Below are 17,213 nucleotides of genomic sequence, written 5' to 3' on the forward strand. Positions count from 1 at the left end.
TGCTCTGGGCAAGTGGGTCTGACCATGGCCCCAGCTTTGAACAGTTATTTCCATAAGCCAGTCTCGGTTTTTCCATTTGCCTTCACTGCGGTTGGTTCTGTTGTGGCCTGTGACTGTTCTAGCCACTGAGAAATGACGGTGGTGGTGGGTCATTCGGAACACACTCACACTGGACCCTTAACCTGAAAACAGCTAAAATTTCTCACCTCAATTAATTAATGTAAATAAGAACAGTTCCAACTACTATTAAAAGAAAGCAAAAGTTTCTTACTATTCCTAAAAAAATCCAGACTTAGCAGTCTTGCCTCTCCATACCTACCAGCAACGAGCAGCCTAGGTCTGAAGCACTTTGCAATCGTTAGTTATTAGTGATAATGACCGATGAACAGCCACCACCCTGTTCCTCGTTTCCTGAAAGAAAATAGTATTTTGAAAGCAGACCTTGACGGAGTGCCTGTGCTGTCCCCGTTCTGTTTCCTGGAAGGTGGCACAGGGGAGACAGGGGAGGGACTAAAAATCTGATGGTGCGAAGGGAGGAGACTTTGAAAAGCAAGGAAGGCAGCTCAAGAAGGCATGAGATAACATTTTGAGACTAAGAAATGTACTGATTTGAGGTGAAAAGACATTTGCCTAAACTTGTCCCCTGTTTTTTCTTTTTTTTCCTCCGATACTTAGGCTGTTTATTGGGGTCCCTTTCTCTCCAGCCCATTCGCGGGAGTAGGGCTTTGCAAAGCCGGTCTCCTAGCAGCCGAGTGCAGAAGGCCCATTCGTATTACAATGGACTGGAAGGAAAGAAAGAGCCTGGTCTGTTTAAACTGCCTCTGTCTTCATTCACAGCCTGATGTCCGTCTGCATTGTAACACCCACAATAGCACGAAGGACTCATTGTGGCTGAAAACAAATCACAACAGAATAAGGGCGCTAAGATAAAAGATAAATTTTGTGCCACAAAACTGCTTAAAAACCCAAGTCTTACATCTGAGATTTATGTCACCTCTTGGCTGTGTGGCCTGTCGGCCAGTGTTTGTAACAACTGCTGGAGTTTAATAAACAAAAAGATAATTGGGGACTTCATGTACATTTTTAAGGGCGCTTCCACTGAAAGGGTGGGCATGCTGGGTTGGGTTGGAAGCTGTTTAATAATTATCATTCTTTGTTTGCACAACATTTGGGGAGCCACACTCCGCACTTTGTGCTTATGTTCCTTCTGCTAAACACGCCGGAGCTGTGCCCATGTGGCCCAACAGGGCCCCCACACAGCCGCTCCCAGCCACCCCCACCCCTGCCCCGACCGACCTCAGATGTTGCGAGAACCCACGCCCAGTTCAGCAACAGGTGGAAGGTTGAATAGCTTCACACGTTTTTCGGGAGAGGGGGTGGGGAAAAAGAGGGGGGAAAAAAGGAGGGCGGGAGGGCAGGCTTTTGGGAGCCGATTTAAGGATTAGATCAGATGTTATTGCTAGTGAAAAATTAAACAGCCCGGTGCTCTGGGGAGTGCAGATTAATATATTTAGTGACTGCGCGCACAAAGGCTGCTCATTGTGGCCACGTCTGAACGCCTGTGAATAGGATGAACATATGCGGCCTGTCACCGCAGGTGCCCACATCTGTTCTCCCCGGGCAGATGCTCGCAGAAAAGGGGAGGTGGGGAGGCCAGGGAAGGACAGCGTGCTCAACGCTTCGCCTCGCCCAGGGCTCCTGGGCCGCGGCCCGGGGCTGCGCGGGTCCGGCGGGGACCCTCCGTGGGGAGGGCCAGGACTGCGCCGCGATTCCGGGCGACTCCGTTTTAGAGCCTTGGGGCGCGCGGCCGAAGCCCCCGCTCACCCCCGCCCCCGCGGGCCCCGTGATTGACGGGCCGCCCCAGGGACCCGGCGACAGGTGCCCGAGACCTCTCCGGGCGGGGCGCGTCCAGGGAGAGTAAGGCCTGGGGAAAGGCCCGGCCGAAAGGCGCCCCTCGACGCCTTTGCTCCCTGCTCATTGTCCGCCGAGTGCGGGGCCGCAGCTCCCAGGTGCGACGCCCGCGCCCGGACCGAGCCTTCGCGCAGGTGACAGGGAGCGGCCCGGCCGCGCTGCCCGGCGTGGGCGTCTGGGATCCCAGCGGCCGCACCCATCCGGGAGGGCACAAAGGGCGCGCCGAGGCCCCGCTGGGGACCCCGTGGTCCCCGCCAACCCGCGGGGTCGCCGCAAGGGCCCCTCCCCGGCTGCGTGGACGCGGCTGGCGTGGAACCATCCCCAAGTCGACCTGGGTCCGCGGGGTGGCCCTGCGCCTCCTCGCGCCGCACCTGCCGGTGGCTCGGGGGCGGGGTGGGGGGCGTCCATGCCCGCCTCTGGCCCTTTTGACCCCACACGACACTGCTTGGCACAAGCGCCCGGCCCGGCGCCGCCACCACCTCTGGGAAGCCCTCCGGCACTGCGCCAGCGTCCGCTACCGCCGCTCCCGGGCCCCGCGCCCCCCTCCCGGCCCCGCGCGCTCAGTCGCCGCAGAGCTCCGAGGGGCCGCTCGGGGCGGGCGCGCGGCGGCGGGAGCAGCTGCGCGGTCGCCCGACCCGGGACAAAGGCGCGCCCGCCGGTGCCGCGCCAGGTAAACACGCGCTTTGTCATGGAGATGAGCGCGGGACGGCCGGAGCAGATGATCCGCGGGCGCGGGGAGCTGCGGCCGCGGCCCGGGGCGGGGGAGGGGCGCGGCGCGGGGGGTGGGGACCGTCATCTGCGCCCGGGCCGCCAGCTGAGCACGCGACTCGCCCTTTCTCATGCAAATCAGCACATGCCTTTGCAACTCGCGGCGGACCTGCGGCCTCCACCCGCCGCCCCGCGCCCGCCGAGCTGGGGTGCCCCGTGCCGCACCCCGACAGCCAAACGAGACCCGCCAACCACGTGGGCTTGGGGCAGTCCCTCCTCTCCGCGCCACGGCGGCCGGCCGCACTCGGGGGAAAGGTTATACGACCCGCCGTGACCCTGCGCCGCAGGGAGGCTGGGCCACCGTCCCGGTCCCGGGGGCTCCAGCCTGCGCAGAAAGGAAAGCTTTCGGGGACACTGTCAGGGCCATTGCTTCCCCCGCTGGGCTCTGTCCTCCTGCCGCCCTCCTCCACCCCGCCCCACGGGAACCTGGGGCCCGTAGTTGCTGTGCTGGCTGGCTGCGGGGCCAGCTCTGCTTTGGGGGGGCTGCGGCCACGGAGGTCAGAAGAGGCTACCGGATGCGGCCTCCCGGGGCTTGAGGTGTGCTCGGTCCCCAGCAACAGGGAAGCCTCCAGGGGCTAAACGGAAGCCGGCGCTGCACCCCAGCCCCCGCAGGTGTGGATGGCGGCTTAGGTCCGAGTGTATCCTCAACCAGGGAGATCCACACCTGGCTCCCTCACGTCTAAACAAATCTGTAGACACTCGGGCCGGTGTGCGCCTCGTGAATGTGCCGGGATCTCTGGGTTGCAGTCCCTGACCGCTTAAGAAAGGAGAAGTAAATATCCAGAGTAGCTGCACCGTGCAGAGGGCGGCTGTAGGCACGCGGAGAGCTCCCCGTAGTGACCGGACCGCGCTCAGTTCCCCGGGGATTTTACCAGCTCTGGGATTCCCAGACTGCTGTGGGAGGTTGTGGAGCAAGGCAGGGGGCGGACAGGTACAGCACAGGGGATACAGTCATGGCGCTGTAGTAGCATTGCATGGTTAAAAAAAAGAAAAAGCTTCCCAAACTGGACTGACGGAGAAGGGGTCGGAGATGGGCTGTACTGGTGGGGTGCGGTGCTGATTCATAAACGTGTTTCACCCCCACTTCTTCAGGTAACCTGGCTGTTTGATCAACACCAGATTTGCTGCTTGGAAGTTTTTTATTTTGTTGTTCAGAAGAAGGACCTTAATTCTTCTTAGGCATAAGAGACGCTCTCCGTTGGGTATGCCGCATTCAGTTGGTCTGAGAAAACACAACCACCACTCTCATCTCCAGACTTGTTTACACAGAAAACTGAACCTACGGCAGCCTGTGGGCAGCCTATTCTGGGCATTGTTTTTTGCAATGTGCCCTGACCCTCCTCCCTCTACCCACACGACCCCCACCACACATACCTTCAGAATAGAACCTTGCTTTGGGCAAAGGGGATTGAATCGGGTTTGAGTGACCACAGCACTTGGTCACACACACCACGACTGAAGATGGGCGTATTTAATTTTATAAAATGATGGCTGTGAGCTTTTATTCCCAAGTGGCCTAATAAAGTGGTGGGGAAAATAATCAGGGCCTCCGGTAAACAGAGCTCAGCAGCAGTTGTCGTAGGTACTGTTCTGATGATCATACAACCTGAGCGTACCTAGCGCCTGGGGTTATGAAGGCTCTGGGCTACCGGTGCCTGGCAAAAATAAACCACCACCACCAGGCGGCAAATCTCTCTGTCCTCTCCTGCGTCTGATGGATTGGGTGCCTTCTATGGCCTAATGAGCCTCACTTTGTACAGTAAATTTGCTCAGAAATCAAAAAGTATTTAAAAGAAAGTTTCCTGCTTTTTCCTAATGAGCAAAGTAGGATTTATGGTGTGCAGGGAGGGGGACTCTGGCTGCCAGGGCCCATGTGGAGGCCAGCCTTTTACCACACCCCAGCTTGAGCGCCTCCTGTATTTAGGGGTTCAGAGTGCTTCTTTGCAGGAGTATAGAGACATGCAGTTAGGGAGTGAAAAAACGCCATTTGGTTCGGAGCAGATGGCTGGCTAGGGGGCTGATGGCGTCTAAAGGCGTGTCATCCCCCTTCAGCCTGAATCCCTAAGGGCTCCCCTTGTCTTCCCAATCAATGAAAATTAAAGTGCAAAGAAAGGATGAATAGTTGGACCTCGAGTCTCTCCTTTGTTCATCTCAGCTACTGGTGTGCAGGAGTTAAACTACAACAGGCCCCTACAGAAACACAGAAGTTAAACAGTCTCCCGTTAGCTCAGCTTTGAAAGGGAGAGGGGGAGAGGGACCAGCATGAGGTGGGGGAAGAGGGAGAGAGGGAGAGAGAGAAGGAGGAGGAGAGGAGAAGGAGAAGGATGATGGGGAGGAGGAGGAAAGAAGAGGAAAGAACAGGAGGAGGAGGAAGGAGAAGAAAAGGGCTTTCTGCTTGATTTCCCCAATACAGAATCGCGTGGCATAAATTAAGTTGGAAAAGAATGAACGCTTTGGGAAGGATTCTGATGGATTTTACGATGCCTTTCAGTTCCGCTTTGCCGCTGTAATCGAGAAATCTGTGCCACGTCAGTTTAACAAATACTTGATACTGAGGGGGGTTTGTTAAAGATTTGGGGCAAGTCTTTTCCCCCAAGGTTTAAGCCCTCGCGCGTGGAACTTTTTATTTCCAGTTTTCTAAACAGGCATTCACATGAGACTGTTCCCACTTCCATTTTCTAATTAAAAGTTTCCTGAAATTTCATTTCTTACTGAAATCTACTCTTGGTCTCAGAGGCACAGAGGATTTACAGCTCACATTCCTTTCTTCTTTTGTGGCTCCCCGGCTCCTGGAACCCTCTTACCTCCCCCCTTCTCTCTCCCCCCATCTCTCTCTCTCTCTCTCTCTCTCTCTCTCTCACACACACACACACACACACACACACCAGCTTCTGTGCTGTGGAGAGCAAAGTTCTCAGAAACTGGCTTTCAGAGGAAACATGGATGTGGTGGAAAAGGACGCTGACACTAGGTGGCAAGACTAAATTAGGATTCATGCTGACCCAGCTCAGTGGGGAGTTAGCACATCCGTACAAAGTCCGCAAAGGGTGACCAAACTGGGATTGCTACCATCCTGGGGGGGGGGGCAGTACCTTTGAAGTCCCCATTTGTTCTGAACGAAACAGTAGGGGTTCTGCTGGAGTCCAAGCCTGCCTTTCTCACCTCACCCTGCACACGACTTCCGACTAATTCTTTGCTTCTTTATGACGACGTAGCGGTGGAAAACCTGAAGCATACAGACCTGTCAATCCAGAAACTTTACAGGTGTTTCTGAGCCAAGGAATCAAGGGTCTTGTTGCCTAACAGCCAGAGGGATGGTCACAGGTGACTTCACCAAGCGATTCTGAGATTGCTGTTCACAAGGCTTTTACTCGGTGTGTCCCCTCTCCCTGTGCAGGGCATGATGCGTGTGATCTCCACACCTGCTGCAATGAAAATCCCATTTTGCTGGGACAGTGCCAGGTCCCACTCATAAGGGGCCTATAGCACACCAGGGATGAGGCCATTGTGCCCAGGCACCCTGGGGCTGTGCCACCAGCGGAGTGACATTTACTCCAACAGTCACACCTTCCATCCGAAGAAGCTGCCCTAGGTGGTGCTGGGGGAGGCTGAGGAGGAGCAGACAGGGTTGGGAAAGGGACCTCCAAGTGTGCCCAGCATAAAGCTGGATGCCGGGCTAGGAGTCTATGCCTCACCTTATTCTGCATTGAGCCCGAGAGCATGAGAACAATTTAGGTAATTCATTGTGTGATACGTGTGTTCTCGGCCCTCCCAATAAACTCATTTCCCTTTAAAAAAATGAAAACAAAAGTTCTAGTGTCTGATGGACGTGTAAAAACCTAATAAGGTGATGGCTGTGTAAAGATTTCGGGTCGGGGGGGCTGGGCTGGAGGGTCTTTAGAACATGTGCGGGACAGTGTTGCAGAGGCCGCGGCGCGCGCGGAGGGGAGCTCTTTCTCTCGGCATTGTGCGGGGAGCAGGTGCGGTCTGCATTACCATACAGCTGAGCGCACAAAGAACCACTGATTCAGCCTTGCACAATAACGGAGTGCCTTAATGACAGCCACGCGAACGACACACACCAAACTCACTTTTTACCAAGCGGAGGGAGGCCGAGGGGGGAATACCCAGGAGAGAGCGGCTGGACACCCAGGAAAGGTGGTGGCGGCCGACAATCGCTCCGGGAAGGACATGTGTGTGTGCGCGCGCGCCCGCGCCCGCGCGCGCGCGTGTGTGTACGCGGGTTGGGGTGGGGGGACTCGCTGGGATCTCCCTGGCGGCCGGGGGTGGGGAGGAATCGTCCCCCAGACCCCGCCCCCACCAGCGGCCTGGGACTGGTGCAGGGACACCGTGGGCGCGCGGACTCCGGGGCCCCCGGGGGCGCCGCGCTCGCCCCCAGCCCTGCCCTGCACGCGGGCTTTGCGCTCCCGCACGCAGAGCCGCCGTCCTCGGCCGGTGGCTGGTCGGTGTCGGACCTTCCCAAACTTCCCCAAACTGCCGCGGCGCTCGCCGCCCTCGGCCCTTTTCTCCTCGCGCCCGCCCCCTTCCTACCGAGCCCCCGGCCCCCGCCGCCCCGCCTCCGCCGCCAGGCTCCTCCGGAGCAAGAGGCTGCCCTGGAGAAGGAGCGGCCCCGGGGCCCCAGACCCCGGGACACGGCCCGCGCGGGGACACGGCGGGCGGACGCCGCGGCAGCCCCGAGTTTCCCAGGCCGCGTCCGGCCGCTCCAGGCCGGCTGCCCTCGGCGGGGCTGGAGGCGCCGCGCCGCCCCCGCGCGTGCCCGCGCGTCCCCGCGTGTCCCCGCGGGCCTCCGCGGGCCTGTGGCCGGCGGGAGAGCCAAGGGGCCGGAGCCGCGGCCCCCGCCTCGGGAGCGGAGCGGACTCTCGCGGCGAACATTTCGCAGGAATGTAAATGAGCGCGTTTTGTGTGGTGCGCAGGAAGGCGGGGGGCTGGGGGCGGGGGCAGGGGAGGGCCGGGGGCGGGGAGGTGTGGGGGCGGGGAGGAGGTTGCACATTTTACAGCTCACTGACCATTTGGCGATCCATTGAGAGGAGGGTTTGGAAAAGTGGCTCCTTTGTGACAGCTCTCGCCAGATTGGGGGGCTGCTTATTTGCATCTCATTAGCCATGCGGGCGGCCGGCGGGATATAAGCGCGGCCGGCGCCGGCGAGCGCAGACCTCGGCGCGCACCCGCGGAGAGCGGCCGGCCCGGGCGCGCAGAGGACGCGTCGCCGTGGCGCAGCGCCTCCGCCCGCCACCGCCGCCCTGCGCTCGGACCCCGCGCTGTTGACGTGGATGGCACCGGCTGGGTTCTTCGGGAAGACGCGTGTCTCCGCGGGGGCGCGGGGGACACGAGTTCAGGGCGCTCCGGGAACGACCGCCGCCGCCGAGTGACACGGGCCCGAGCCGCGGGGCGCGCCGCGCACCCCCGCCGCCGCCGCCGGGCGTCCCTGCGCGCGCTCCGCTGGGCCCGGGATTATCGCCTCGCGCGTGGGATTTCCAGCCCGCGGCTTTCTAATCGGACTCGGAGGAAGCCTCGGCGGCTCTTTGGGAATTAAGCCGAGTATCTGGACGCTCTCCCTCTCCCTCTCTTTTTTTCTTCCTTCAAAGACGCTTGGGACAAAACCAGGAAGCCGAGGACCCTCGCCCGCTCGCGGGTCGGAAGGAGGAGGAGGAAAACCGAAAGTTGCGGCCGCACGAGCCGCCTCTCCGGGCTCTTTCTCGTGCGCCCCGAGCTGCCGTCGCCCCGAAGGGCGGATCCGCAGAACCGCGGCCTGGGAAGGGACCGAGCCCCGGGTCACCCCAGCCTGGGGCCGAGCGGCGGCGCTTTCCTGCCCGCGCCGCTCGGGGCACGCCACCCCCGCGCACTCCCTGCGGCTTCGGGACGGGAACGGGGGGGCGCGGCCGGCCGAGCGGGTCCGGCGCCGCACCATGGGCCGCCGCTGCGCCCTCGCCCTCGCCGTGCTGTCGGCCCTGCTGTGCCAGGTGAGTCGTGAGCTCGGGGTCCGCGCGGCCCGGCCGCAGGTGGGTTGTCCGCGGGGGGACCCCGGCGGGGACCCGGGGCGCAGGCCGCGCGCGGACGGAGCGGCGGAGAGCAGGGCCGGCGCCGCCCGCGGTCACCGCCCGCGCGCCCTCACGCCCGCGTCCCGCCCGCAGGTCTGCAGCTCCGGGGTGTTCGAGCTGAAGCTGCAGGAGTTCGTCAACAAGAAGGGGCTCCTGGGCAACCGCAACTGCTGCCGCGGGGGCGCGGGGCCGCCGCCGTGCGCCTGCAGGACCTTCTTCCGCGTGTGCCTCAAGCACTACCAGGCCAGCGTGTCCCCCGAGCCGCCCTGCACCTACGGCAGCGCGGTCACGCCGGTGCTGGGCGTCGACTCCTTCAGCCTGCCCGACGGCGCCGGCGCCGACCCCGCCTTCCGCAACCCCATCCGCTTCCCCTTCGGCTTCACCTGGCCGGTGAGCGCGGCGCCCGCGCGGCCCGGGCCGGGGGCGAGAGGGGGCGCAGGGGGCGGCGGAGGGGGCCGGGCCCGGATTCTCGCCCGCGCGCCCGGGGTGCCCCCCAGGCGGCCGAGGAGTGACAGCCGGGGTGCGGCGGGGCGCGGGACCGGGGACGTGCCGGGGTCTGGCCTGGGTCCCGAGCCCCAAGTCCGTGAGCGCCTTCCCGCGGGCGAGTGCTCGGTGTCTTGAGCCTAGACCGGCTGGGTGTCGAGCTACCCTGGAAGCCTGACAGCCCCGGCCGTCTCTCTGCAGCCCCCCAGACCGATGACAACCCCCTCCGGCCTTGTGCTCCTGCGGCGCTTTTCTTCTTTTCTTTCTTTTTTTTTTTTTTTAAACGTGATATCCTGTACTAACGGGCTGAAAAAACACGTCAGGAAACCACTCTTTAAAAAGTTCTCCCATTTCCTTAAGGAAAGTGAAAACAGGCAAGAACTGCACAGTAACCCCCCCCCCCCCCCCATGGATCTGCTAGGGAGACCCTTCTGCCCCCAGTGCCTGGGTTTGGGCTTTGTTTTCCAACATTTCTGCTTTAGCTGAGGTCTCCTCCCCCTTTCTTCCAGGGCACCTTTTCCCTGATCATTGAAGCTCTCCACACAGATTCTCCTGATGACCTCACCACAGGTAAAAACAAAACCCCAGACCCCAAAACTGAGTGAACGGCTTCCCCAGTTAGTGTGTATTTGATTCCATGTCTCCGCCAGAAACAAGCTCCTGTAGACCCTCGCTCCACACGTTCCTGCCTGCGGTTCGGACAGAGGGTCTCGGGCCCCTTCCCCTTCATGACAGCCCCAGCTCCCCCAGGGCCCCAAGCCCCTGGGCTCTCAGTCGGAACCAATGGCGGCCTCCTCTGCCTACAGAAAACCCAGAAAGACTCATCAGCCGCCTGGCCACACAGAGGCACCTGACGGTGGGCGAGGAGTGGTCTCAGGACCTGCACAGCAGCGGCCGCACAGACCTCAAGTACTCCTACCGCTTCGTGTGTGATGAACATTACTACGGGGAGGGCTGCTCTGTCTTCTGTCGACCCCGAGATGATGCTTTTGGCCACTTCACCTGCGGGGAGAGAGGGGAAAAAGTCTGCAACCCTGGCTGGAAAGGCCAGTATTGCACCGAACGTGAGTTCCTGCTTCCCTCCCTCGATCCTCCTCATCAGGCTGAGCTCTCCGGGGGTCCTGGGATTTCAGCACTGGAGGAAAGCTCTGGTGGGAAAACCGAGGCCAGAGAGCTGGAGAAACTTGCTAAGACCTCACAGCCAGCCAGTGGCAGGGCTGGGGTCAGCCCAGACATTTCAACTTCCGCTGTGGGAAGCTGCCTTTCTTAATCAGGGAGGATTTTGGAGACAGGGCCAGGGGTCAGGAAGTACGCCGAGGGAGAGGGAGGGGAGGAAGGAAGGGAGGACCAGAGAGGAGAGCTTGTGTGGAGGCGGGCTTCACCCCGGTTCTCCTTGCTGTGACAGCGTCTGGGCGGAACAGTGCTTGTCTCTCTCCAGAGTCGGTGTGCAGGGCCTCTTCGCAGAGTGAGCGTTTGCAGACGTTCCGCGTGACCCCACACACGTCCTTCATGACGTTTTCACTCGTGGGGTCTGTGGACAAGAGAGAATGTGTGTTGAGGCCTGGCTCTGCGGGGGCTGGGTGGGGAGGGGCCCACCTGCCAGTGCCGGGCCCTGTGCCCGCCGGCTTGCGTGCTGCTCGCACAGCCCCTGCCTGGCAAAGAAATGCCTTCACAGACATGAGTGGGCCGCGCCTGCCCCACTGCCTGGCGTTCTCCAGGCAGTCAGGGGCTGCCCCGGGGCAGGAAGCCAGGCCTTGGAGGGCAGTTGGCTCGCGTGGGTCCTAGGCCTGGTGCAGCTTGTAGGCCTCTCTCCAGCCTGTGGAGGCATCCCACACCCCAGTGTCCGGCTCCCCTCCAGTCAGGGGTGCGGGGGGCTCTGGAGCTCCCCAGAAAGCCGTGGGGCTCTTCCTTGTCCTCCTGTAGCAGGTGACCCTCCAGCCCTCCTTGGTAGGCCCAGAACTCCTTGCCTGGGAGGTGCGGTTCCCGGTTTCGATCGCCGCCTGGGGCTGAGTGTAGGTCTTCACGGTCTCCGAGGCCTTTTTTTGCGCTCGGCTGGGCGGGAGTCTTCCACGCTCGCGGGTCGGTGTGGATGCACTTCATGAGCCGGTGAAGGCGGCCTGCTCAGCCCCAGCGCCCACCCCGCGGGGACCTCCTGCCTGCTGCGTCGCATCCCTGCCCCCAACCCCTTCGCTCCAGGGCAGCCAAAACTTAAACTTTTTTCCTCTTATCCAAACACTGGAGTCCCTCCCCGCCCCCAGCGAGCGCGTGCCGTCCATTAGGTCTCTCTGGGGATGGGCTGCCGAGCTCCCACTGGCTCCCATTGGTGGGAAGGGCGTGCACGGGCACGCGCGTTCGTGTGTGTGCACCCGCACTTGCGTGTGTGCGCGCGCGGGGGTGGGGGTGGGGGCGGGGGCGGGGAGGCGGCATTGTTGCGCGGGCAGCTGCTGGGGAGCAGACACAATGGAGCAGCTGTCCTGCCTGGTGCTCTGCACACCAGCTGTCCACCCTTATCGACACACACACTTTCTGGGTATTACGAGGTGGAGCTTTGTGCAGAGAATTGGGAAGTGGGGGAGGAGGAGGGGGAAGGACTTCTGACCCTCTCAGAAGAAAGGGGGTGGGGTGGGGGTGGGGGCTTCCGTGCCCTTTTGTCCTGGAGCCACGGTGTTAAGAAGAACGCTGGCCCCGGGCTGGGCGAGTACCGGGTTGCTGGGCAGGACCTGCCGTCCCCCACAGATGGGAAGAGCTCAGCCGGGGTCGCCCGGGGAGCCGGACAAGTGTGGTGTCCCCCATGTGGGGCGGCAGCCCCCGTGATGCTGAGGGGCACTTGGGGTGGGGCTTGACCCTGTGTGTTCTCTTTGCTTGTAGCGATTTGCTTGCCAGGATGTGATGAACAGCATGGGTTTTGCGACAAGCCAGGGGAATGCAAGTAAGTCTGCAAAAGTGCTTTTTCCCTTTGCTGGTTCCCCTTTTACACCTAGTGTATTTGTAAAGTAGCACTGGGTGTTCACTTGAAAAACTCTGGTAGGATCAGCTGTTATTCTGGTGTTTCTCCTTAGTGTGTAGAACGTGTGGGGTCATGGTTGTCAGTCCGCAAGCGCCTCCGTGGGTACGGGAACTGACAGATTCCTTGGCAAGGACTTGACAGAGGAAATGAGTCTACGTCAGGGAATCTCAAACATTTTGGCGTGTGAGGACCACCTGGGGAGTCTGTAAGAACACAGTCCCAGTGGCCTTCGTGCCCCAAAGTCAGACCCTCTGAGGCTTTGGTGTGTCGGAAAGCTCCCAGGGAGACGCCAGTTTTCTGCCTCGTTTGCGAGCCCGCGGGGTTGGTGCTGCTGCAAGGCCGTGTCTCGCAAGCCGGAGGTGTGTGTCCGGGAGCTCAGGGACGCCCGTGCCCGCCTGACTGCGCTGCTCTCGTCCTAGGTGCAGGGTGGGCTGGCAGGGCCGGTACTGCGACCAGTGCATCCGGTACCCAGGCTGTCTCCACGGCACCTGCCAGCAGCCGTGGCAATGCAACTGCCAGGAGGGCTGGGGTGGCCTCTTCTGCAACCAGGGTGAGTCCCCCCCCCGCGGCGGCCCCGGGCTCCCCGCCCCTCTGAGGACTCGGGGTGTAACGCCGCGCCTGCCCCGCCTCCCGTCTTTCCCCCTCGCAGACCTGAACTACTGCACACACCACAAGCCCTGCAGGAATGGGGCCACGTGCACCAACACGGGCCAGGGGAGCTACACCTGCTCTTGTCGGCCGGGCTACTCGGGGGCCGACTGCGAGGCGGAGATCGACGAGTGCAGCGCCAGCCCCTGCAGGAACGGAGGCAGCTGCACGGTGAGTCTGGCCGCGGCGGGCCCTCCTGCGGAATGGGGCCTGGGTTAGCCCCGCACGGCGTGGGTCTTTTGGAGCCAGGTGGAAGCTCTGTCTCTTCTCCACGACACAGGATCTCGAGAACAGCTACACTTGCACCTGCCCGCCCGGCTTCTACGGCCGGGTCTGCGAGCTCAGTGCTATGGCGTGTGCCGACGGCCCCTGCTTCAACGGGGGACGGTGCTCGGATAACCCCGAGGGAGGCTACACCTGTCGCTGCCCTGGGGGCTTCTCCGGCTTCAACTGTGAGAAGAAGGTGGATTTCTGCAGCTCTTCACCCTGCTCTAATGGTAGGAGGGCAGCCCTGTCCGCTCGGAGACTTTGGCAAGTGCTCAACACTGATAAGAACGCGTTAGAAAGCACACGCGTTTCATTTCGACCCAAGCACGGCATTTTGCTACCCCGAGTTTATGGAGCCCTTCAACTAAGCAGGCAGAAACTCTTCACAGAGATTGTGTCCGTGAGTCTGGAAGTGCTCAGGGAGCGAGGAAGGCAGGCAGGAGTGTGGACGCGCACGTTCTGCGGGGAGAGCCTGAGGCGAGAGGTGAGATGGCTGCTCAGGTCACGCAGCACCTCAGGCGCCCGAGTCCGGGCTGTGACGCAGCGCATCACGCCCCGATGGCCACCCAGCCACTCTGTCTCTGGAGGGAGGCCCGGCTCGGCTCTGTCACCCAAACGTCGCCGTCCGGTGTGTCTGTGTGTGCGGAAGTGTGGTCTGCCGGCAGCCCCCCCGCTGCTGCGTGAGTGGGTAGAGGAGGGGAGCTGGGCCCCAGACAGGCCGCGATGGTTGACGGAGAAGAACCGCGGTTCCTTTGCCTTTCGCCGCGGCCGTCCTGTGGGGCCGAGCTTTGCCTCCTGTCGGTTTCCACCCGTGGAACCACCAGAAATACTGGAGCTTCACTGGGAGAGGCAGGCTAGCTGGAGGGTTAGCGCTGTGGCTGGGGAAGGACAGAGGTCTCTCCCCCTCCTTCCTTCCTTCCTTCTTTCTGTTTCCAACCCTGCTCTTCTCACTAACTGCGGAGCCAAAGGCAAGCACGTGGCCTCACTCAGGCCCCATTTACTCATCTGCCACCTGGGCCCCTTGTGGGCTGCTATGGAGGTGAGTGTGTGTTGTGCACGGCGCCTGCCGAAACACGGCCGCCCCAGACACAGAGCTGCCCGACGCCCGGCACCGAGCTGGACCCGACCCCTGCCCCGCGGCTCGTGTCCCACATAGCCGGCACCTGCTTGGGGCTGCGGGCCGGCCGGCCTGTCTCACGTCTCCGGGTGTAGCGCGGGGCAGACACCGATGTGTCCTGTGTTCCAGGTGCGCAGTGCGTGGACCTCGGCGACGCCTACCTGTGCCGCTGCCTGCCTGGCTTCTCCGGGAGGCGCTGCGAAGAAAACGTGGACGATTGTGCCTCCTCCCCGTGTGCCAACGGGGGCAGCTGCCACGACGGCCCGAATGAGTACTCGTGCACCTGTCCCCCCGGTTACACAGGCAGGAACTGCAGTGTCCCGGTCAGCAGGTGTGAGCACGCGCCCTGCCACAACGGGGCCACCTGCCACGAGAGGGACCGGCGCTACCTGTGTGAGTGTGCCCGGGGCTACGGGGGCCCCAACTGCCAGTTCCTGCTGCCGGAGCCTGCGCCCGGCCCGGTGGTGGTGGACCTCACCGAGAAGTATGTGGAGGGCCAGGCCGGGCCCTTCCCCTGGGTGGCCGTGGGCGCCGGCGTGGTGCTGGTGCTCGTGCTGCTGCTGGGCTGTGCCGCCGTGGTGGTCTGCGTGCGGTTGCGGCTGCTCAAGGCCCGGCCCGCTGCGGAGCCCTGCCGCGCGGAGGCAGAGACCATGAACAACCTGGCCAGCCGCCAGCGGGAGAAGGACGTTGCCGTCCGTGTCATCGGGGCCACGCAGATCAAGAACACCAACAAGAAGGTCGACTTCCACGGGGACCACGGGGCTGAGAAGAACGGTCTCAAGGCCCGCTACCCTGCCGTGGGCTACAACCTGGTGCAGGACCTCAAGGGGGACGCCGCGGCTGCCAGGGACCCTCACAGCACGCGGGACACCAAGTGCCAGCCCCAGGGCCCTGCGGCGGAGGAGAAGAGCACCCCAACGCTCAGGGGGTGCGTGCGGTGGGCCGGGAGGGGACGCGCAGGAGGGCCAGCCCGCTCGGGCGCTGTGGGCGGGTGGGGGGCCGGCTGGCGTCCCTGGGCCCGGCGCTGGTCGTTTTCGGAACAATTTTCACTTGCTTATTGCGATTCTCTTCCATTCCCCTTCCAGCGGAGACGCGTCTGAAAGGAAGAGGCCGGACTCGGTGTATCCCACTTCAAAAGACACAAAGTACCAGTCGGTGTACGTCATCTCGGAGGAGAAAGATGAGTGTGTCATAGCGACTGAGGTCAGTGTGCGGTGCGAGGACAGCGGCGCCCTGGGCTGGCCTCAGGATGGAAGCGGGTGGAGAGGTCAGAGGATAGTGACCTCTCTCTGGAACTAACCTCCCATTCTGTCTTGTGGGCCCCTCTAGGTGTAAAATGGAAGTGATATGGCAAAATTCCCGTTTCTCTTAAAAATAAATAAAATTCCAAGGATATATGCCCCAGTGGATGCTGCTTGAAAGAGGAAAGGGAAACCCACGGACCGCTGCTGGGAGCCGATCCGGACGGAGCCGGTTCTCTCCCGGAGGTCGGCCGGCTCGCCACCCGGGCTGCCACTCTGCAGCGTCCGAGGGGCCCGTTGCACTGCCTTTTCGGGTGTTTCCATTGCACTATGGACGGTTGCTTTTAAAAGATATATATTTAAGTGAACGACTGACTCGCTGCGTGGGAAGCGTGCGCTGCCTGAGGTGTGTGTCTCGGATACTCACGAGCCGGTCTGTTCTTGAGTTAGAATCGCGAACACTGCCTTCATCGTCCTTTTTGATACTAAAAGGTGTTTTTTCTAGGTGGAAAAAATGTGTGTTATTTTTTGGACTTGTAAAAATATTTTTCATGATATCTGTAAAGCTTGAGTATTTTGTGATGTTCATTTTTTATAATTTAAATTTTTGGTAAATATGTACAAAGGCACTTCGGTTCTATATATTTTTTGTATATAAATGTATTTATGGGATATTGTGCAGATGCTATTGGAGGTTTTTACTGTTTTGTTAATGAAGAAAATCCTTTTTAAGATATTTTTCCAAAATAAATATTATGAATGATGTCGAGAGGTATGGTTCCTCAGCGCTCCTGGAGCCCGCCCAGGCTCACTCCCGGACGCCAGAAATGGCTTCCGACTGTCTCTTTGGAACATCTCTGCTGGGCTGCCCTGGGCTGATGGAGAGCAGCTTTGCTCACTCCTCTGCCCAGCTCTGCCCAGCTCTCAGAACCACCCACGGTCACCATCAGGGCAGCCCCAAGAGAGGCCCGGTGTGGCCCCTGAACTCCCTGGGAGTGTCACGGGCACACGCATTTGATGGGTGCCAAGAACCCTCAGAGCTGGTCACCTTCTTTCAGAACCTTCTGTCTTTACAGGACTGGAACGAAGCCTCATTTGGGATCAAATACCCATGAGACTCTTGTGTATTGCCATGGAAAAGGCTCTTTGTCTTAGAATAATACTTATTCGTCCATTAGTTTATGGGTTACTGCCAGTCAATTCAAAAGAGTTAGTTGCCTTCTAACTCAGCAGTTGTGGGGGGACAGCTAGCAGGAAGATACCGAGTGCCGATGGCCCGCCCCAGGGTGATCCCTCCTCCCGGGGCTGTCACTGGAACTGGTGGTGTTCCTGAGGGCTGTGGACGTGCGGGCCCTGCTCAGGTCTGTGCGGGGCAGGGTCCGTGTTTGTCACTGGGAAGTCTGGCTCCAGACCCCAGTTCATTCACTCATATTCGTGGTCACAAACTCAGCTTCTCGTGGTGAGTGGGTCTCTGAGACTCAACGAACCCCTCACTGGTGTGGTTTGGTGGTTCCAAAGGGTCAGGGCCCGCTCTCAGCTCCCTAAGACGACAAGTCCATGTTGGGACAGGTGGCTTATTTCTGGGGTCAGGGGAGCAAGCAGAGGAACAGAACTTCCTGGCCTAAGGAAAGGGAGAACGTGGTAGCCTACTGTTGGCTCTGTCCAGTGACGGGGATAAGCCTCCCACCCCCGGAGCTTATGGGACAGTTGGA

General features: G+C 60.9%; 1 protein-coding gene across 1 annotated transcript; it reads left to right on the forward strand.

Annotated features, from left to right (window-relative positions):
• The first annotated feature begins 7,728 nt into the window (after nucleotides 1-7,728).
• Nucleotides 7,729-16,259, forward strand: DLL1 (delta like canonical Notch ligand 1). Its single transcript, XM_046006724.1, has 11 exons — nucleotides 7,729-8,660; nucleotides 8,832-9,128; nucleotides 9,731-9,791; nucleotides 10,028-10,285; nucleotides 12,090-12,150; nucleotides 12,648-12,778; nucleotides 12,878-13,047; nucleotides 13,157-13,373; nucleotides 14,390-15,188; nucleotides 15,346-15,463; nucleotides 15,590-16,259. The coding sequence occupies exons 1-11, from the start codon at nucleotides 8,607-8,609 to the stop codon at nucleotides 15,593-15,595; spliced, it is 2,172 nt and encodes a 723-aa protein (XP_045862680.1). The 5' UTR covers nucleotides 7,729-8,606; the 3' UTR covers nucleotides 15,596-16,259.
• Nucleotides 16,260-17,213: the final 954 nt, after the last annotated feature.

This window comes from Meles meles, chromosome 5, assembly GCF_922984935.1.
Source record: "Meles meles chromosome 5, mMelMel3.1 paternal haplotype, whole genome shotgun sequence".
NCBI classification, from domain to species: Eukaryota; Metazoa; Chordata; class Mammalia; order Carnivora; family Mustelidae; genus Meles; species Meles meles.

Bases quoted from the DNA above. Each gene is read 5' to 3' on its own strand.
- DLL1 (XM_046006724.1), top strand. From the start codon at position 8,607: ATGGGCCGCCGCTGCGCCCTCGCCCTCGCCGTGCTGTCGGCCCTGCTG. The intron at 12,779-12,877 runs GTGAGTCCCCCC...TCCCCCTCGCAG, and splicing joins TGGCCTCTTCTGCAACCAGG to ACCTGAACTACTGCACACAC. The intron at 13,374-14,389 runs GTAGGAGGGCAG...CCTGTGTTCCAG, and splicing joins CTCTTCACCCTGCTCTAATG to GTGCGCAGTGCGTGGACCTC.